Source organism: Pristiophorus japonicus, chromosome 12 (genome assembly GCF_044704955.1).
Source record: "Pristiophorus japonicus isolate sPriJap1 chromosome 12, sPriJap1.hap1, whole genome shotgun sequence".
Lineage (NCBI taxonomy): Eukaryota > Metazoa > Chordata > Chondrichthyes > Pristiophoridae > Pristiophorus > Pristiophorus japonicus.
Window position 1 is genome coordinate 104,193,182 of NC_091988.1, and position 18,518 is coordinate 104,211,699.

The 18,518-nt window shown below is 47.5% G+C and overlaps 1 protein-coding gene across 2 annotated transcripts in view; it reads left to right on the plus strand.

Moving 5' to 3' along the window:
• The window catches only part of LOC139277400 (voltage-dependent calcium channel subunit alpha-2/delta-2-like), a 1,881,585-nt gene that overhangs the window by 1,311,270 nt on the left and 551,797 nt on the right, over positions 1-18,518 (plus strand). For both annotated transcript variants that reach the window (XM_070895823.1, XM_070895824.1), the window contains one exon: positions 5,959-6,117. In XM_070895823.1, coding sequence (XP_070751924.1) covers positions 5,959-6,117 — 159 coding nt within the window. The remainder of the gene's footprint in view (positions 1-5,958; positions 6,118-18,518) is intronic.

Here is an 18,518-nt window from a genome sequence, read left to right on the forward strand (position 1 = left end):
TTGAGAGTGTACAGGAGCAGCCCGTACAGGAAACCCCTCCGCGCGGAACTGAAAGGTACGGAGGGGATTTCCTCGAGGCGGCTCAAGTTGTGAGGCGCCGGCTCCCGAGGGAGGTTCCGGGGTTTGGCGCCGATGAGGAATTCCGTCGAAGATTTTGTAGTCCGTGCTGAGGAGGGAGACCGGGCGCCAGTTCTTAAGGAGGCGGAGATCGCCCTTCTTAGGCAGCAGGACGATGACTGCCCTGCGCCAAGAGAGGGGCATCTCCCCGGTCGCCAGACTTTCCCCCAGGACCCACGCGTAGTCGCCCCCCAGGACATCCCAGAACGCCCTGTGGAACTCCACGGTCAGCCCGTCCAGCCCCGGGGCTTTTCCCCTCGAGAGCCGGTCGAGGGCGCCGGTCAGCTCCGCCAGGCTTAGCGGAGCTTCCAGATTTTCGGCGCCCTCGAGGCCGACCTTCAGCAGGGCCTCCCACAAAACTCTGCACGCTTCCTCGCTGGACGGCTCCGGAGAGAACAGAGCCCCATAATATTCACGGGCCCTGTTGTTGACGCCCTCCGGATCCGAGACGAGAGAGCTGTCGTCGGCCAGCAGCGTCAAGAGCTGCTTACGGACACTGTCTTTTTTCCAGCGAGTAGAAGAAGGGGGAGCCGCAGTCCAGATCCCGTAGGAACCGTATCCGCGACCTTACGAACGCGACTCGGGACCCGACGAGCTGCAGGTCCTTCAGCGCGGCCTTCTTCGCTTCGTACACCGTCCGCAGGGCCGGGTCCTCGACGACTTGACCGAGACGGGACTCCAGGTCGAGCACCTCTTTTTCTAGGCGCCCGACCCTGGCCGCCCGCCTCTTGGTCGACCCCCTCGCGTCAGAAGACACGGACGTGAGCCTTGCCCACGTCCCACCATAGCCTCAATGAGGGGAAGCCCCCCTGCTTCCTTCTCCAGTCTGCCCAGAAACGACGGAACGAGTCCTGGAACCGCACGTCCTCCAGCAACTGGTTGTTAAAGTGCCAGGCGGTGGTCCGAACACGGCACCGGTCGCATGGAGACTTCCGGGACGCAGGAAACGTACGCCCGAGACACGGAAAGGCGGTCGACTCTGGACCATCCTACTCCAGGCCTCACCCAAGTAAAGGCGCTGGAGTCGGGGTGGAGATTTCGCCAGACGTCCACCAAGTCGAAGGACCCGACCAGGTCCCTCAACTTCTCCATCGCCGTCATGCTCTGCGGGGCACCGGAGCGGTCCCTCGCCTCGAGGGTGCAGTTAAAATCCCCCCCGAGGACACAGCAGTCGCCGACGTCGACGGAGCCAAAAAGAGCAGACACCTCTTCGAAGAAGCGCGTTTGCTGCGGGCCGGGCTGAGGGGCGTACACGTTCACGAGATGGAGCGGCACGCACCCCAGGCGAACCGTGACGTGCAGCAAGCGGCCTGGCACGGGCTCCTCGACCCCCAAGATCTCCGGCTGAAAATGCGGGGCCAACAAGATGGCCACCCCACAAGAAGTGGTAGTGAGGTGGCTCATGCGGACCTCTCCTTGCCATTCCAGGAGCCACGTGGCTTCGTCTCCCGGAACGGTGTGGGTTTCTTGCAGGAAGCACACCGCATATTTCCCCTCCCGCAGGGATGAAAAATTGTTAAATCTACGGTGTGCCTCTCTGCCGCCGTTGATGTTGAGGCTGGCTATGGTTATCTTCATGACAAAAGCATAGTGCAACCTCTACCTAACCTATTGTGGGGGGGAAGTGGAGTCGTTTGTTGACCTCCACTCCTTCAGCAGCCCAGCGAGGAACCTTTTGAGCCGGCGCAGCTCAAGGCCTTGCGCCTTTGATAAGGGCCCGCCCGCGGCCATGGTTTTAGCGGCGGTGCGGACGGACGCGACGAGCAGCCCCGGCTCGGACCATCTTTCCCAGGCCAGAGGGGCTCGGTTGCGGCGACCCTGGCTCTGGACCAAAAAGTCCCAGAGTTCCTTTTCAGGAATGAGGGGGGACTCAGCGGTGGGCACAAGGAGATCCACCGCCTCACTGGCGATGGACTCGAGATCTTCTCCCTCGTCCCCCACCGAGTTCCTGTCCCCCTCCGGGAGGTTGCCGCCAGCAGCCGGCCCGTCGACCGCACGAGGTCCGACAAACGGCCCGGCCGCTCCATCCGACCCTGGCTCTGCCCCGATCCCACCCCCAGGATCGTCGGCAGAGGGGTCCCCACTGGGCTCTTTTAAAAACGGTGCTGGGTCAAGAAGCGACAGCGGAAGGGGTTCCTCCTCCGCCCCAGGAGCCGGGGAACGCGGAGAGACCCGGTCAAAGAAATGTTCCAGGTCCTCCAAGTACTGCAGCTCCAAAGAAGGGGGCGAGGGTTGTTGTTCTTCCCCCTCCCCGCCGCCACCCCCTGGCCCAGCGTGTACCGAATCATTAAAATTGTTAACATATTTTGTTTCTTCCGGGCCGAGCGACTCCCGGGGGAAGTTGGTTAATAGCTGGGCGGGCTCAGGTTCGGCCTTTTCGGCCCCGCCCGCCTCAGTCTCCGGGACGCTCGACCCGGCGGCTACGCATTCCTCCACTGGCCCCACGCCCCCCACAACAGGCAGATCTTCCACGCCATCCCCGGGAGGCAGAGGCTGGGCAGCCTCGACTGTCTCACCCTCCCCAGGTACAGATTCCTCCTGCCTACGGCGCAGTTTGGGGACGCTGGTGGGGGATGCGGGACACGCGGCGGGCACCGACTCATTCCGTGGAGGGATGTTGTTCCCCCTCCGCCTCATTGGAGCGGCGCCTCCTTTTGTTCCTGGGGGGATGCGGAGGCAGGGAGACCTCCATGTCTGCCGAGGCCTCCCGCTCCACTCCCCCCTTTTTCTTATCTTGCCCGCGCACGAGCTCCTCTGTGATATTGGTCAAGGGCTCGGGCATGGGCTCAGGGCACCCTGCGCTTGCCAATGACTGGGTTGGGCTGAGCGCGGGGATAAAATTGTCTGGCGCACTGAGGGGACCCGCCTCGAGATGTTTCGCCTTCCTCTGCGCCTTCTTTCCGATCGGACGCTGTCCCTCCCCCCCACACCGCCGGAGGCCGTGAAAACAAAGGCCCCCGACGATGCCCGCGCACCCACAGCTCCTGACACGCGGACGCAACTAGGGGGAGGGGTGGCGGCGGCGCCAGCCTTGGCCGCCTTCGGTGGTTTGGCGGCCTTGGAGGCTGGGCAGTTCTTGCGAACGTGCCCCACCTCCCTACAGGCATGGCACCGCACGCCGTCCGATGTCCAGAATGCGCGGTAGGCAGTCCCCTCGTGCACCACATTAAAATTACCCTCTGTCATCTCCTCCTGCGCCAGCTGGACAAAAAGCTGGCGGCGGAAGGAGAACACATGGCGCAGGCTGCTCTCCCTGAGGCCGAGCGGTATGGGGTTTATCCCTGACCTTACCTCCCCCAGCTGGTGTCGGTGAGGGAAGAGGAGCTCAGCGGGAACAAAGGGCGGGACGTTTGAAAGGATGACCCTCTGCGCGGTGGCCTCGAGAGGGTCCACCGGCAGGAACGTCCCACCCACCGTGAGCCCCTTTTCAAGGGCCAGGGACACCGCCCGCTCCGACCCCAGGAAGAACACCGCCTTCCCAGACATCTTGGTGGCTGCGACAATGGACGAGGGGCCGACTACCCCAGCCATCGCCCGCACGCACTCCTCAATGCTCATTGTGGGGTGAGTGTAGCTCTTGACCCCGTGTTTCTTTGTTATTAGTCTGAAAGGTGGCAGGGCAGCAGGAGGCGCAGGAGGCGCCGTGGATGTGGACGCCGCCTGCGCATATGTCTTTGCTGGCCCTGCCACCGGCGTGGATGGAGTCGCCATCACGGGGTCCCTTTAAGGGCCACACCCACCCCAAAGTCACAGGCCTTAATGGTCTTAAATGGCCTCGTTGGTGTTTGAACAGAGGGAGCTCTAAAAGAGGCACACCTCTCCCCTAGTTGACAATTGGGGAGGGGCCTTGCTCCCTCTGCTCAGTTGTCTTAATGGTTTTTTCAATTAGGAGGAAAGGGCTCTCAGAGAGAGAGGGGAGAGACAGAGAGAGAGAGAAAGAGAGTGGGGGGATGGGAAAGAGGGAAGCTGTGAGGGCAGGTCTCCCCTCACAGCGATGGGTGGGTGTTTTTCTTGGGGTGCACTCCACAGATGATGGAAAAACAAACACAGTCTTTGTAGATGGTCTTCGGGTGGGGGGAGAAGATGTCTTCACCTGGGACAGCTGGAGCCACCCAGGCACACACTCCCAACGATGTTAAATAGGTGATTAATAGTTCTTCAGCCAGGTAGCTCCAGCTATCCCAGGCTAGGCAATGGGGGAGGGGTGCTTCAGTGGTGTGTGGGGCCTAGCTGTAAGCAAGACCCCCACACACACTTCCACACACACACACCCCCCCCCCCCCCCCGCGATGTTCCGGCCCTCTAGCAAGTCTTCTTTCCTCCCCCCACCGATATAACAAAGTCTTTAGGGGAATGCACCAAAACACACCCACCTTTGGTTGATGAAGTTTCTCCCTCCTTCCACACTGGATAGTTGTTGTTCTTTTTCCCCCTCTCTCCAACTCTCTGCAGCAGTATTAAAGGTTGTTGAGTTTTCTGCTCTCCTCCTCTCCCTCTGGATGAATTGGAATTGTAGAAAGTCCCTTCCTCCTCTTCCTGGGCTGTTTCACAGGTCTCACAAAGGCTTTCCAGGCAGGAGCAACAGCAGGTAGCTCCTTCTCTCACTGCTCCAGGCTCCAAGTGAATAGGCCACGCCTCCAAAGCTCCACCATTGGTCCACAGATCCCTGAAAGTAGCAGGCCAGGTGAATAAGGTTGTTAAGAAGGCATACGAAATGCTTGCCTTTATTGGCAATATAAGAGCAGGGAGGTGATGCTTAAATTGTATAATACTTTGGTTAGGCCACAGCTGGAGTACTGCGTGCAGTTCTGGTCGCCATATTATAGGAAGAATGTGATTGCACTAGAGAGGGTGCAGAGGAGATTTACTAGGATGCTGCCTGGAATGGAGAATCTTAGTTATGAGGACAGATTGGATAGGCTGGGTTTGTTCTCACTGGAACGGAGGAGGTTGAGAGGAGACCTCATTGAGGTGTACAAAATATTGAGGGGCCTGGACATAATGGATAGTAAGGGTCTATTTCCATTGGTGGAGGGATCTATTACGAGGGGGCATAATTTTAAGGTGGTTGGTGGACGGTTTAGAGGGTATTTGAGGGGGGGGGGCTTCTTTACGCAGAGGGTTGTGGGGATCTGGAACTCACTGCCTGAAAGAGTGGTGGATGCAGAAACCCTCACCACTTTTAAGAGATGGTTGGATGGGCATTTAAAGTGCAGTAACCTGCAGGGTTATGGACCGAGAGCTGGTAACTGGGATTAGACTGGATGACCTTTTGTTGGATAGCGCAGATATAATGGTAAGTACTGGAATAGATTACAGCCAGGGTGATCTCCTGGACTAGTTTCGATCGCCTGAATGGGTCGGAGAGGAATTTTCCCAAATTTTTTCTCCCTAAATTGGCCTGGGTTTTTATCTGGTTTTTACCTCTTCCAGGAGATCACATGGCTCCGGTTGAGGTGGAGTGTAGAATGTTTCAGTATAAGGGGTGTCGCAGTAGTATGGGGCGGACTGGTTGGGCTGGGTGCTCTTTGCCTTGCCGTCATTGTTCATAGGTTTATATGTAACCTTTAGGGCTGCTGACCAAGGGCTGTGCGGCTCTTTGTCGGCCGGCGCAGACACAATGGGCCGAAATGGTCTCCTTCTGCGCTGTAAATTTCTCTGTTTCTATGTTTCTATATCTGTCCTGACTGATAGTAGGCTCCCAAGGTATGGAAAGTGGTCCACATTCTCCTGTGGTTGGTTAATGAATGTCCACCTGGTCTGTCATTGACCTGTGATTGTGAACACTCGGGTTTGTGCTGTTGTCTGATTGGTCTGTTACGCTTTTTTTTTCTTTCATAGTTCAATGATGAAGCCAATCCCGTGGCCTGCTTCAAGCAGCTGGTTCAAGCCAATGTGAGGAACAAGAATGTTCTGAAAGATGCCGTGAAAAAGATGAATGCCCAGGGAGTCACAGATTACAAATCAGGATTCCACTATGCCTTTGATCAGCTGCTGAACGTAAGCACATTGATACCTGCTAACCATCCTGAAAAGGGTCAGCTGTTATGTTTTTAAATCACTGATTTGCTTGCAGGAGGGAAGCTGGGCTGACTGGCATGTTGAAGCGTTGTGCTCCTTTAATCCTGAATTGTTGACATATTAATGGTCAGTTTTAGGGTAGTGATTAGTATTTATCAGAACAAACAGGTGTTGACCTGGGCCCTGCTGCACTGTGCCACCACCTGCATCCCCTACTTCAACACACGTGTCGTTCTAACTGCACACATTAATTTAGTTCCTCTTCACTTCTGAGCCACTTTCCATGTTGTTGCCATTAGCAATAACATTCCAAACAAATATAGAAACAGCATACAAACTGAGCAGGCACTATTCAATGCCGTCATAAATGTGTGCAAACCCGATCTTTTTAAAAGAGTAATTAGAGCCATACCAAATTGGTTAAAGTGTGGTTTTATTCTGTAAGTAATGATGTGATCTGTAATGAGAATGAGCAAATGTGGGGTAGGGTGTTTGCAGGCTGCCCTTTCACTCCATGGGCCTAGAATCCAGCCCAGATTGAGAGTCTGAACAGTCTCTGCCCAGTCCTCATATGTCCAAAACGTCAAAATACTCATAGTCTGATACTAATCAAATGACATGACATTAGAAGAAGAGATCAAAAGAGATGCAACTACATTTAAGATAGTAAGGGGGAGATAATTGATAAACTAATCAAACTTGGAGAGGATAAAACTCCTGGTCCGGATAGATTGCTACTGCACATATTAAAGAAGCAGAGGCACTATTATATATTTATAAAAAATCATTAGAAAACTGGTGGTAGCTACTGTGATTCTGAAATTTAAAAAGGTACATCAAACAACTCCACAAACTATAGACCAATTAGCTTAATGTCAGCGGTAGAAAAGATACTGGAATCCTTACTCAAAAATGTCATCGAAAAACATCTAGAAATCGAAAATATAGTAAAGAGTAGTCAACATGGATTTCAAAGGGGTAGGTCATGCTTGATAAACCTTAATTGAATTATTTGAAGAAGTAACAGAAAGAGTAGACAAGGATAATGTAGTAGATGTAATATATTTGGATTTTCAAAAGGTCTTCAACAAGGTACCACATAGGTACCACTATGTACCACGCATGACTAAGGTTGGAGCAAGTGGAGTCAGGGGACAAGTAGCAGAATGGATAGCATGCTGGCTACAAAGCAGAGATTGGAAGTTTAAGGAAGGTACTCAGATTTACAAAAGGTGGGAAGAGGTGTTCCACAAGAATCAGTTTTACTCTGTATCTAACCTGTGCTGTACCTGCCCTGGGAGTGTTTGATGGGACAGTGAAGAGGGAGCTTTACACTGTATCTAATCCGTGCTGTACCTGCCCTGGGAGTGTTTGATGGGACAGTGCAGAGGGAGCTTTACTCTGTACCTAACCCGTGCTGTACCTGCCCTGGGAGTGTTTGACGGGACAGTGTAGAGGGAGCTTTACTCGGTATCTAACCCGTGCTGTTCCTGCCCTGGGAGTGTTTGATGGGACAGTATAGAGGGAGCTTTACTCTGTATCTAACCCGCGCTGTTCCTGTCCTGTGAGTGTTTGATGGGAACATGTCGAGGGAGCTTTATTTTGTACCTATCCCGTACTATACTTAATAGAAGTGTTTAATGGGTTAAGAAGCAGTTCTGAGGGTTTTGGCGACAGCTAGAGTGAGGTCGGGATGTAGATGCATAATGTTGTGGACACAGAAGTAAGACAGTTTTGATGGTGGATCAGATGTGAAGTTTAATGTTCAGTGTACCATTATTTTAGGCTGACTGAGCAGGGGAAGGAGGATGGAATCGGCGGTTAAGTAGCAAAATTTATGGTGGAATCTTATCAGGAGTCTTCCCAATGTTGACCTGTAAAACATTATTGCTCATTCAGAACTTAATGTTGTACAGGCAGTCAGTCAGCACTGTTGAGGTTACAGAAGATATCACTGGCTGGGGGCAACATATAGGTCAAGGGATGGGCCAAGATAGAGCCTTGGGGAAAGCTGCAGCTGACCATGCTGGTACAGGACGAGAAGCCATTGGAACAGGTGGTGAACATTCGAGGAAATGAGTTCACAAGGGCTGAGAAGGGATAGGTAAGAAACTGCTCGTTGTTTTGTGGTGAGGACTGGAGTCAGGAGTGGGGCAGAGAGATGTTGAACAGAGAGGTAGAGGAACGTGTGGTAGCAGAATTTGAGAGACAAATATTTGTGACGGAATGTGAGAATGGAGAGGGATGGGAAGGTCAAAGGAAGAGATTAAGAGCAGTCAAGAAGAGAAGTTTGTGGTTGTCCTTCAAGATAATCCTGGTTTAATATGATTTTGCTGCAGAGAGGGAGAGGTGATGCTGCTTGATGTGGTCAAACCAGATTTGATGGTGCGCGAAAACTTTCAGAAGTCACAGAAGGATGGCTGGATGGAAGGTCCTGGGGAATTTAATGGGGACCTTGAAAGTGCAGCTAAGGCAGGTGTTTGAGATAATGTTGTCACAGTGAGTACTGGATCATGAGAGAGCTTTGGGAGTTAAGAGGATGCTAATTTGGGATCTGGGGTGGGGTCCTTTTTGTTCCATGGGCTTATGGTGATAGTAGATGGGTTGGAACAAGGCGAAAAGGCAATGATTAGAAACGGTTTTAAACCTCAGAGCTGATTTTCAGATTGCGGTTGAATGAGTACAGGATGGTGAAGTCAGAGGAAAGAGGCCAGAGGCGTTCAGGTGTCACTTGAAGTCACCTAAAATAAGGAATCACTGGGATAGATTTTGATTTTGACAATTCACTATCACCCGTTTTACGCTGTCGCACAAAATAAAACTCAGTGCGACGGCTAAGTGACTATAAAAGGATAAGATTACAGCAATGAAGTGGTAGAATGGACTCCTATGCTGTAGGATTCTATAAATGCTTAAACCAGAACCAAGTCTCAGAGGAGTTTGAGAACATCCAGGATGGGATCTGAAGATGACAGCCATACCATTGCCGCAATATCTAGGGATATGGCACATAGTGGGACATGTTGGGGGCATAGCGCATGAAATATAAAAACAGACAGTAAGAGTTTCTACAGGCACATAAAAAGTAAAGAGTGGCTAAAGTAATTGTTGGTCCCCTGGAGGATGAGACTGGGGAATTAATAATGGAGAATAGGGAAATGGCAGAGACATTGAACAAATATTTTGTATCGGTCTTCATGGCAGAAGATACTAAGAACATCCCAATAGTGGATACTCAAGGGACTATACAATTACTGTCATTAATAAAGTAGTACTAGGTAAAATAATTGGACTAAATGCGGACAAGCCCCCTGGACCTGATGGCTTACATCCTAGGTCTTAAGAGAAGTGGCTGCAGAGATACTGGATGCATTGGTTGTAATCTACCAAAATTTCCTGGATTCTGGGGCGGTCCCAACAGATTGGAAAACCGCAAATGTAATGCCCCTATTTAAAAAAGGAAGCAGACAAAAAGCAGGAAACTATAGACCAGTTAGCCTGACATCTGTCGTTGGGAAAATGCTGGAGTCCATTATTAAGGAAGCAGTAGCGGGACATTTGGAAAAGCATAATTCAATCAAGCAGAGTCAGTATGGTTTTATGAAAGGGAAATCATGTTTGACAAATTTGCTGGAGTTCTTTGAGGATGTAATGAGCAGGGTGGATAAGGGGGAACCAACGGATGTGGTGTATTTGGATTTCCAGAAGGGATTTGATAAGGTGCTACTTAAGAGGTTACTGCATAAGATAAAAGCTCACGGGGCTGGTGATAATATATTAGCATGGATAGAGGATTGGCTAACTAACAGAAAACAGAGAGTCAGGATAAATGGATCATTTTCCAGTTGGCAAACAGTGACTAGTGGGGTGCCGCAGGGATCGGAGCTGGGTCCTCAACTATTTACAATCTGGATTAATGACTTGCATGAAGTGACCAAGTGTAATGCAGCTAAGTTTGCTGATGATACAAATTGTGAGGAGGACACATGAAATCTGCAAAGGGATATAGACAAGCTAAGTGAGTGGGCAAAAATTTAGCAGATGGGAGTATAATGTGGAAAAATCTGAGGTTATCCACTTTGGCAGAAATAATAGAAAAGCAAATTATAATTTAAATGGAGAAAAATTGCAAAGTGCTGCAGTTCAGAGGGACCTTGGGGCCCTTGTGCATGAAACACAAAAAGTTAGTATGCAGGTACAGCAAGTAATCAGGAAGGCAAATGGAATGTTGGCCTTTATTGCAAGGGGGATAGAGTATAAAAGCAGAGAAGTCCTGCTACAAGTGTACAGGGTATTGGTGAGGCCACACCTGGAGTACTGCGTACAGTTTTGGTCTCCGTATTTAAGGAAGGATATACTTGCATTGGAGGCTGTTCAGAGAAGGTTCACGAGGTTGATTCCGGAAATGAGGGGGTTGACTTATGAGGATAGGTTGAGTAGGTTGAGCCTATTCATGTTGGAGTTCAGAAGAATGAGAGATAATCCTATTGAAACTTATAAGATAATGAAGGGGCTCGACAAGGTGGATGCAGAGAGGGTATTTCCACTCATAGGGAAATTAAAACTAGGGGACATAGTCTCAGAATAAGGGGCTGCCCATTTAAAACTGAGATGAGGAAAAATTTCTTCGCTCAGAGGTTTGTAAATCTGTGGAATTCTCTGCCCCAGAGAGCTGTGGAGGCTGAGTCATTGAATATATTTTAGGCGGAGATAGACAGATTTTTGAGCGATAAGGGAGTAAAGGGGAGCGGGCGGGGAAGTGGAGCTGAGTCCATGATCAGATCAGCCATGATCTTATTGAATGGCGGCGTAGGCCAAATGGCCTACTCCTGCTCCTATTTCTTATGTTCTTATGCCTTCAGTTAAAGGGGAAGAGTCACAGTTACGAAACGAAGCAAGAAATGGGAGGCAGATAGAAGACTGCACCCAACAAATTTAAGTTCAGTCCCTGCTATTTAGGTAAATACCCATTTTCACACTATTAGCTCCTGCAAACAGTGAGATGAATGACCAATTGGCGGTTGTGCACAGAACTTGGGATAACTCACTGCTCTTCTTGGAATAGTGTCACGTGATCTTTAAGAGCAGGGCCTTTATGTAATGTTTTATTCGATGGCTGGTGCCATTGACAATGCAGCACTTCCTTGGTACTGCACAGAAGTAATAATCCCCAGATTATTTACTCAAGTCCTGTAGTGGAACTTGAATGCAGCACCTCCTGACTCAGAGATCATTATCACAGGGGAGTGGATCATTATCACAGTGGATCGATCAATATCACAGGGGATCGATGATTATCACAGGGGGTGGATCATTATCACAAGGAGTGGATCATTATCACAGTGGATCAATAATTATCACAGAGTCGTTCATTATCACAGGAGAATGATCATGATCATATAGGATCAATCATTATCACAGAGAGTGGATCAATAATTATTACAGAGAGCGGATCATTATCACATGGAATCGATTATTGTCACTGGGAGTGGGTCATTATCACAGCAGGGGGATCATAATCATAGGGGATCTATCATTATTACAGGGAGCAGACCATTATCACAGGGGTGTGTCATTATCATAGGGAATCTATCATTATCACAGGGATTGGATCTTATCATGGGATCAGCCATTATTACAAATAGTGGATCATTATCCCAAGGGATGGATTGTTATCAGAGAAGATTTTTCATTATCACAGGGGGTGGATCATTATCACAGTGGGTGGATCATAATCAGGTGATTGATCATTATCACAGGGAGTGGATCAATAATCACACGGGATCGATCATTATCTCAGGGAGTGTATCATTGTCACAGGGGATCGATCATTACCACAGAGGACAGATCATAATCAAATGTGACCGATCATTATCCCTGGGAGTGGATAATTATCAAGGAGGGCGGATCGTAATCACAGGGGGTCGATCATAACCACAGAGAGTGGCTATCTATCACAGAGCGTGGATCATTATTACAGGAGATCGATCATTATCGGAGGGGGTCAATCATTATCACATGGGCAGATCAATTTCACAGGGAGTGGATCATTACAGGGATGGATCATTGTCACTGGGAGTGGATCAGTATCACAGGAAGTGGATCTTTATCATAGGGAACGGTCCATTGTCACAGGGAGTGGAGGTTTAACACAGGGAGTGGATGATTAACTCAGGGGATCAATCATTATCATAGCGGATCGATTATTATCACAGTGGAACGATAATTATCACAGAGAGTGAATCATTATCACAGGGGAATGATCATTATCATATAGGATCAATCATTATCACAGAGGGCGGATCATAATCACATGCGATCGATCATGATCACTGGGAGTGGATCATTATCACGGAGGGTGGATCATTATCATGGGATATTTGTCATTATCACAGAGTGGATCATTATCACAGGGGATCTATCATGATCACTGGGAGCGGTTCATTATCACAGGGGTGTGTCATTATCACGAGGGTTCAGTCATTTCCACAGGGAGTGGATCATTATCACAGGGGATGGATCATTTCCACAGGGAGTGAATCATTATCACAGGGAGTGTATCATTATCACAGGGAGTGTACCATTATCACAGGGAGTGAATCATTATCACAGGGAGTGGATCATTATCACAGGGAGTGTATCATAATCACAGGGAGTGTATCATTATCACAGGGAGTGTATCATTATCACAGGGAGTGTATCATTATCACAGGGAGTGAATCATTATCACAGGGAGTGAATCATTATCACAGGGAGTGGATCATTATCACAGCGAGTGGATCATTATCACAGGGAGTGAATCATTATCACAGGGAGTGTATCATTATCACAGGGAGTGTATCATTATCACAGGGAGTGTATCATTATCACAGGGAGTGTATCATTATCACAGGGAGTGGATCATTATCACAGGGAGTGGATCATTATCACAGGGAGTGTATCATTATCACAGGGAGTGAATCATTATCACAGGGAGTGTATCATTATCACAGGGAGTGAATCATTATCACAGGGAGTGAATCATTATCACAGGGAGTGGTTCATTCTCAGAGGGAGTGAATCATTATCACAGGGAGTGTATCATTATCACAGGGAGTGTATCATAATCACAGGGAGTGTATCATTATCACAGGGAGTGTATCATTATCACAGGGAGTGTATCATTATCACAGGGAGTGGATCATTATCACAGGGAGTGGATCATTATCACAGGGAGTGTATCATAATCACAGGGAGTGGATCAATATCACAGGGAGTGAATCATTATCACAGGGAGTGTATCATTATCACAGGGAGTGTATCATTATCACATTATCACAGGGAGTGTATCATTATCACAGGGAGTGTATCATTATAACAGGGAGTGTATCATTATCACAGGGAGTGTATCATTATAACAGGGAGTGTATCATTATCACAGGGAGTGTATCATTATCACAGGGAGTGTATCATTATCACGTTATCACAGGGAGTGTATCATTATAACAGGGAGTGTATCATTATCACAGGGAGTGAATCATTATCACAGGGAGTGTATCATTATCACAGGGAGTGTATCATTATCACAGGGAGTGTATCATTATCACAGGGAGTGGATCATTATCACAGGGAGTGTATCATTATCACAGGGAGTGCATCATTATCACATTATCACAGGGAGTGTATCATTATCACAGGGAGTGTATCATTATCACATTATCACAGGGAGTGTATCATTATAACAGGGAGTGTATCATTATCACAGGGAGTGGATCATTATCACAGGGAGTGTATCATTATCACAGGGAGTGGATCATTATCACATTATCACAGGGAGTGTATCATTATCACAGGGAGTGGATCATTATCACAGGGAGTGTATCATTATCACAGGGAGTGGATCATTATCACATTATCACAGGGAGTGTATCATTATAACAGGGAGTGTATCATTATCACAGGGAGTGAATCATTATCACAGGGAGTGTATCATTATCACGGATTGTGGATCATTGTCACAGTAGATCGATCATTATCACAAGGGATCCATCTTTGTCACACAGAGTGGATCATTATCAAAAGGGAGTGATTATTATTGCAGAGAGTGGATCATATCAGGCAGTAGATCATAATCATTTCGAATAGATCATTTTCACCTGGAGTGGATCATTATCCCGGGGTGGATCATTATCTCAGGGGATCAATCATTATCACGGAGAGTGGATCATTTTCACTGGCAGTGGATCATTATCATGATGTGGATCATTATCACAAGGGGTGTATCGTTATTACAGGGGATCGATCATTATAACAGAGAGTGGATCCTTATCACAGGCACTGGATTATTATCACAGGCAGTGGATTATTATCACAAGGGATCGATCATGATTAAAGGGAGTGCATCATTCTCACAGGGGACTGATCATTTTCACAGTGAGTGAATGTTTAACACAGTGGATCGATCATTACCACGGGGAGTAGATCATTATCACAGGGGATGGATCATTGTCACTGCAGATCGATCATTATCACAGAAGGTGGATCATTATCACAGTGGATTGATCATTATCAGAAGAAGTGGATCATTATCACAGAGGATGGATCATTATCACAGGGAGTGGATCATTATACCAGGGAGTAGATCATTATCACAGGGAGTGGATCATTATCACAGGGAGTGGATCATTATCCCAGACAGTGGATCATTATCACAGGGGATCTATTATTATCACAGGCAGCGGATCATCATCAGGGGGTTATCATCACAGAGAGTGGATCATTATCAAAGGGGATTGATCTTTCTCACAGGGAGTGGATCATTATCACAGCAGGTTAATCATTATCACGGGCAGTGGATCATTATCACAGGGTATCGGTCATTTTCACATGGAGTGGGTCATTATCACAGGGGATCGATCATTATCATAGAGGATCGATCATTAGCAATGCAGTGGAGGAGGATTTCCTGGAGTGCATAAGAGATGGTTTTCTAGACCAGTATGTCAAGGAACCAACTAGAGAGCTGGCCATCCTAGACTGGGTATTGTGTAATGAGAGAGGATTAATTAGCAATCTTGTTGTGCGAGGCCCCTTGGGGAAGAGTGACCATAATATGGTAGAATTCTTCATAAAGATGGAGAGTGACACAGTTAATTCAGAGACTAGGGTCCTGAACTTAAAGAAAGGCAACTTTGATGGTATGAGACTTGAATTGGCTAGGATACACTGGCGAATGATACTTAAAGGGTTGACGGTGGTCAGGCAACTGCAGTAAGACCTCCCTCCACCTGTACTCAAATCCCCTAGTTATGAAGGCCAACATACGATTTCCCTTCTTCACTGCCTGCTGTACCTGCATGCCAACTTTCAATGACTAATGTACCATGACACCCAGGTCTCGTTGCACCTCCCCTTTTCCTAATCTGTCACCATTCAGATTATATTCTGCCTTCCTGTTTTTGCCACCAAAGTGGATGACCTCACATTTAAAGATCACATGGATGAACTTCAACAATTGTACATCCCTGTCTGGCGTAAAAATAAAACAAGAAAAGTGGCACAACCGTGGCTAACAAGGATAGTGTTAAATCCAAGGAAGAGGCATATAAATTGGCCAGAAAAAGCAGCACTGGGAGAAATTTAGAATTCAGCAGAGGAGGACAAAGGGTTTAATTAGGAGTGGGAAAATAGAGTATAAGAGTAAGCTTGCAGGGAACATAAAAACTGACTGCCAAAGCTTCTATAGATAGGCGAAGAGAAAAAGATTAGTGAAGACAAACGTAGGTCCCTTGCAGTCAGAATCAGGCGAATTTATAATGCGGAACAAAGAAATGACAGACCAATTGAACAAATACTTTGGTTCTGTCTTCACTAAGGAAGACACAAATAATCTCCCGAAAATACGAGGGGACCGAGGGTCTAGCGAGAAGGAGGAAATGAAGGAAATCCTTATTAGTCAGGAAACGGTGTTCGGGAAATTGATGAGATTGGAGGCCGATAAATCCCCAGGGCCTGAGAGGCTGCATCCCAGAATACTTAAGGAATGGCCCTAGAAATAGTGGATGCATTGGTGGTCATTTTCCACCATTCTATCGACTCTGGATCAGTTCCAATGGATTGGAGGGTAGCTAATGTAACCCCACTTTTTAAAAAAGGAGGGAGGTAATTATAGACCGGTCAGCCTGACATCGATAGTGGGGAAAATGTTAGAATCAATTATTAAAGATGAAATAGAAGCGCATTTGGAAAGCAGTGACAGGATCGGTCCAAGTCAGCATGGATTTATGAATGGGAAATCATGCTTGACAAATCTTCTAGAATTTTTTGAGGATGTAACTAGTAGAGTAGACAAGGAAGACCCAGTGGATGTGATCTATTTGGACTTTCAAAAGGCTTTTGACAAGGTCCCACACAAGAGATTAGAGTGCAAAATTAAAGCACATGGTATTGGGGATAATATATTGACGTGGATAGAGAACTCGTTGGCAGATAGGAAGCAAAGAGTAGGAATAAACGGGTCCTTTTCAAAATGGCAGGCAGTGAATAGTGGGGTACCGCAAGGTTCAGTGTTGAGACCCCAGCTATTTACACTATATATTAATGATTTAGACAAAGGAATTAAATGTAATATCATTAAGTTTGCAGATGACATTAAACTGGGTGGCGATGTGAGCTATGAGGAGGCTGCGAAGAGGCTGCAGGGTGACTTGGACAGGTTAGGTGAGTGGGCAAATGTTTGGCAGATGCAGTATGATGTAGATAAATGTGAGGTCATCCACTTTGGTGGCAAAAACAGGAAGGCAGAATATTACCTGAATGGTGACAGATTAGGAAAAGGGGAGGTGCAACGAGACCTGGGTGTCATGGTACATCAGTCATTGAAAGTTGGCATGCAGGTACAGCAGGTGGTGAAGAAGGGAAATGGTATGTTGGCCTTCATAGCGAGAGGATTTGAGTACAGGTGGAGGGAGGTCTTATTGCAGTTGTACTGGGCCACACCTTGAGTATTGTGTGCAGTTTTGGTCTCCTAATCTCAGGAAGGACATTCTTGCTATTGAGGAACTGCAGCGAAGGTTCACCAGACTGATTCCCGGGATGGCAGGACTGACATATGAAGAAAGACTGGATCGACTAGGCTTATATTCACTGGAATTTAGAAGAATGAGAGGGGATCTCATAGAAACATATAAAATTCTGACGGTACTGGACAGGTTAGATGCAGGAAGAATGTTCCCGATGTTGGGGAAGTCCAGAACCAGGGGTCACAGTCTAACGATAAGGGGTAAGCCATTTAGGACTGAGATGAGGAGAAACTTCTTCACTCAGAGAATTGTGAACCCGTGGAATTCTCTACCACAGAAAGTTGTTGAGGCCAGTTCTTTAGATATATTCAAAAGGGAGTTAGATGTGGCCTTTACGGCTAAAGGGATCAAGGGATATGGAGAGAAAGCAGGAATGGGGTACTGAATTTGCACGATCAGCCATGATCTTATTGAATGGTGGTGCAGTCTCAAAGGGCCGAATGGCCTACTCCTGCACCTATTTTCTATGCTTCTATTATCACAGGGAGTGGATAATTATCACAGAAGGTGGATCGTAATCACAGGGGTTCGATCATTAACACAGGGATGGATCATGATCACAGTGAGTGGATCTTTATCACAGGGAGTGGATCATTATCACAGGTGGTGGATTATTATGACAGGGATCTACAATTTTCACAGGCAGTGGATTATTATCACTGTAGATCGATCATTATCACAGAGAATGGATCATTATTACAGAGAATCGATCATTATAACAGGGAATGGATCAATATCACAAGCAGTGAATCATCATCATGGGGGTTATCATTATCACATATAGTGGATCATTATCACAGGGTATCGATCATTATCACAGTGAGTGGATATCTATCACAGAATGTAGATCTTTCTCACAGGGACTGAATCATTATCATGGGGTGGATCATGATTACAGGGCATGGATCATTATCACAGGGGGTGAATCATTGTCGCATGGAGTGGATCATTATCAGAAATCAAAAAGGGCCACATTACAACATAATTCTAAAAGGACAAAGAGTGCTAAAAAAAAAGCCTGAAGGCTCTGAGTCTCAATGCGAGGAGCATTCGTAATAAGGTGGATGAATTAACTGCACAGATAGCTGTTAACGGATATGATGTAATTGCGATTACGGAGACATGGCTCCAGGGTGACCAAGGCTGGGAACTCAACATCCAGGGGTATTCAATATTCAGGAAAGATCAACTGAAAGAAAAAGGAAGTAGGGTAGTGTTGCTGGTTAAAGAGATTAACGCAATAAGGAAGGAAATTAGCGTGGATGATGTGGAATCTGTATGGGTAGAGCTGCGGGACACCAAAGGGCAGAAAACGCTAGT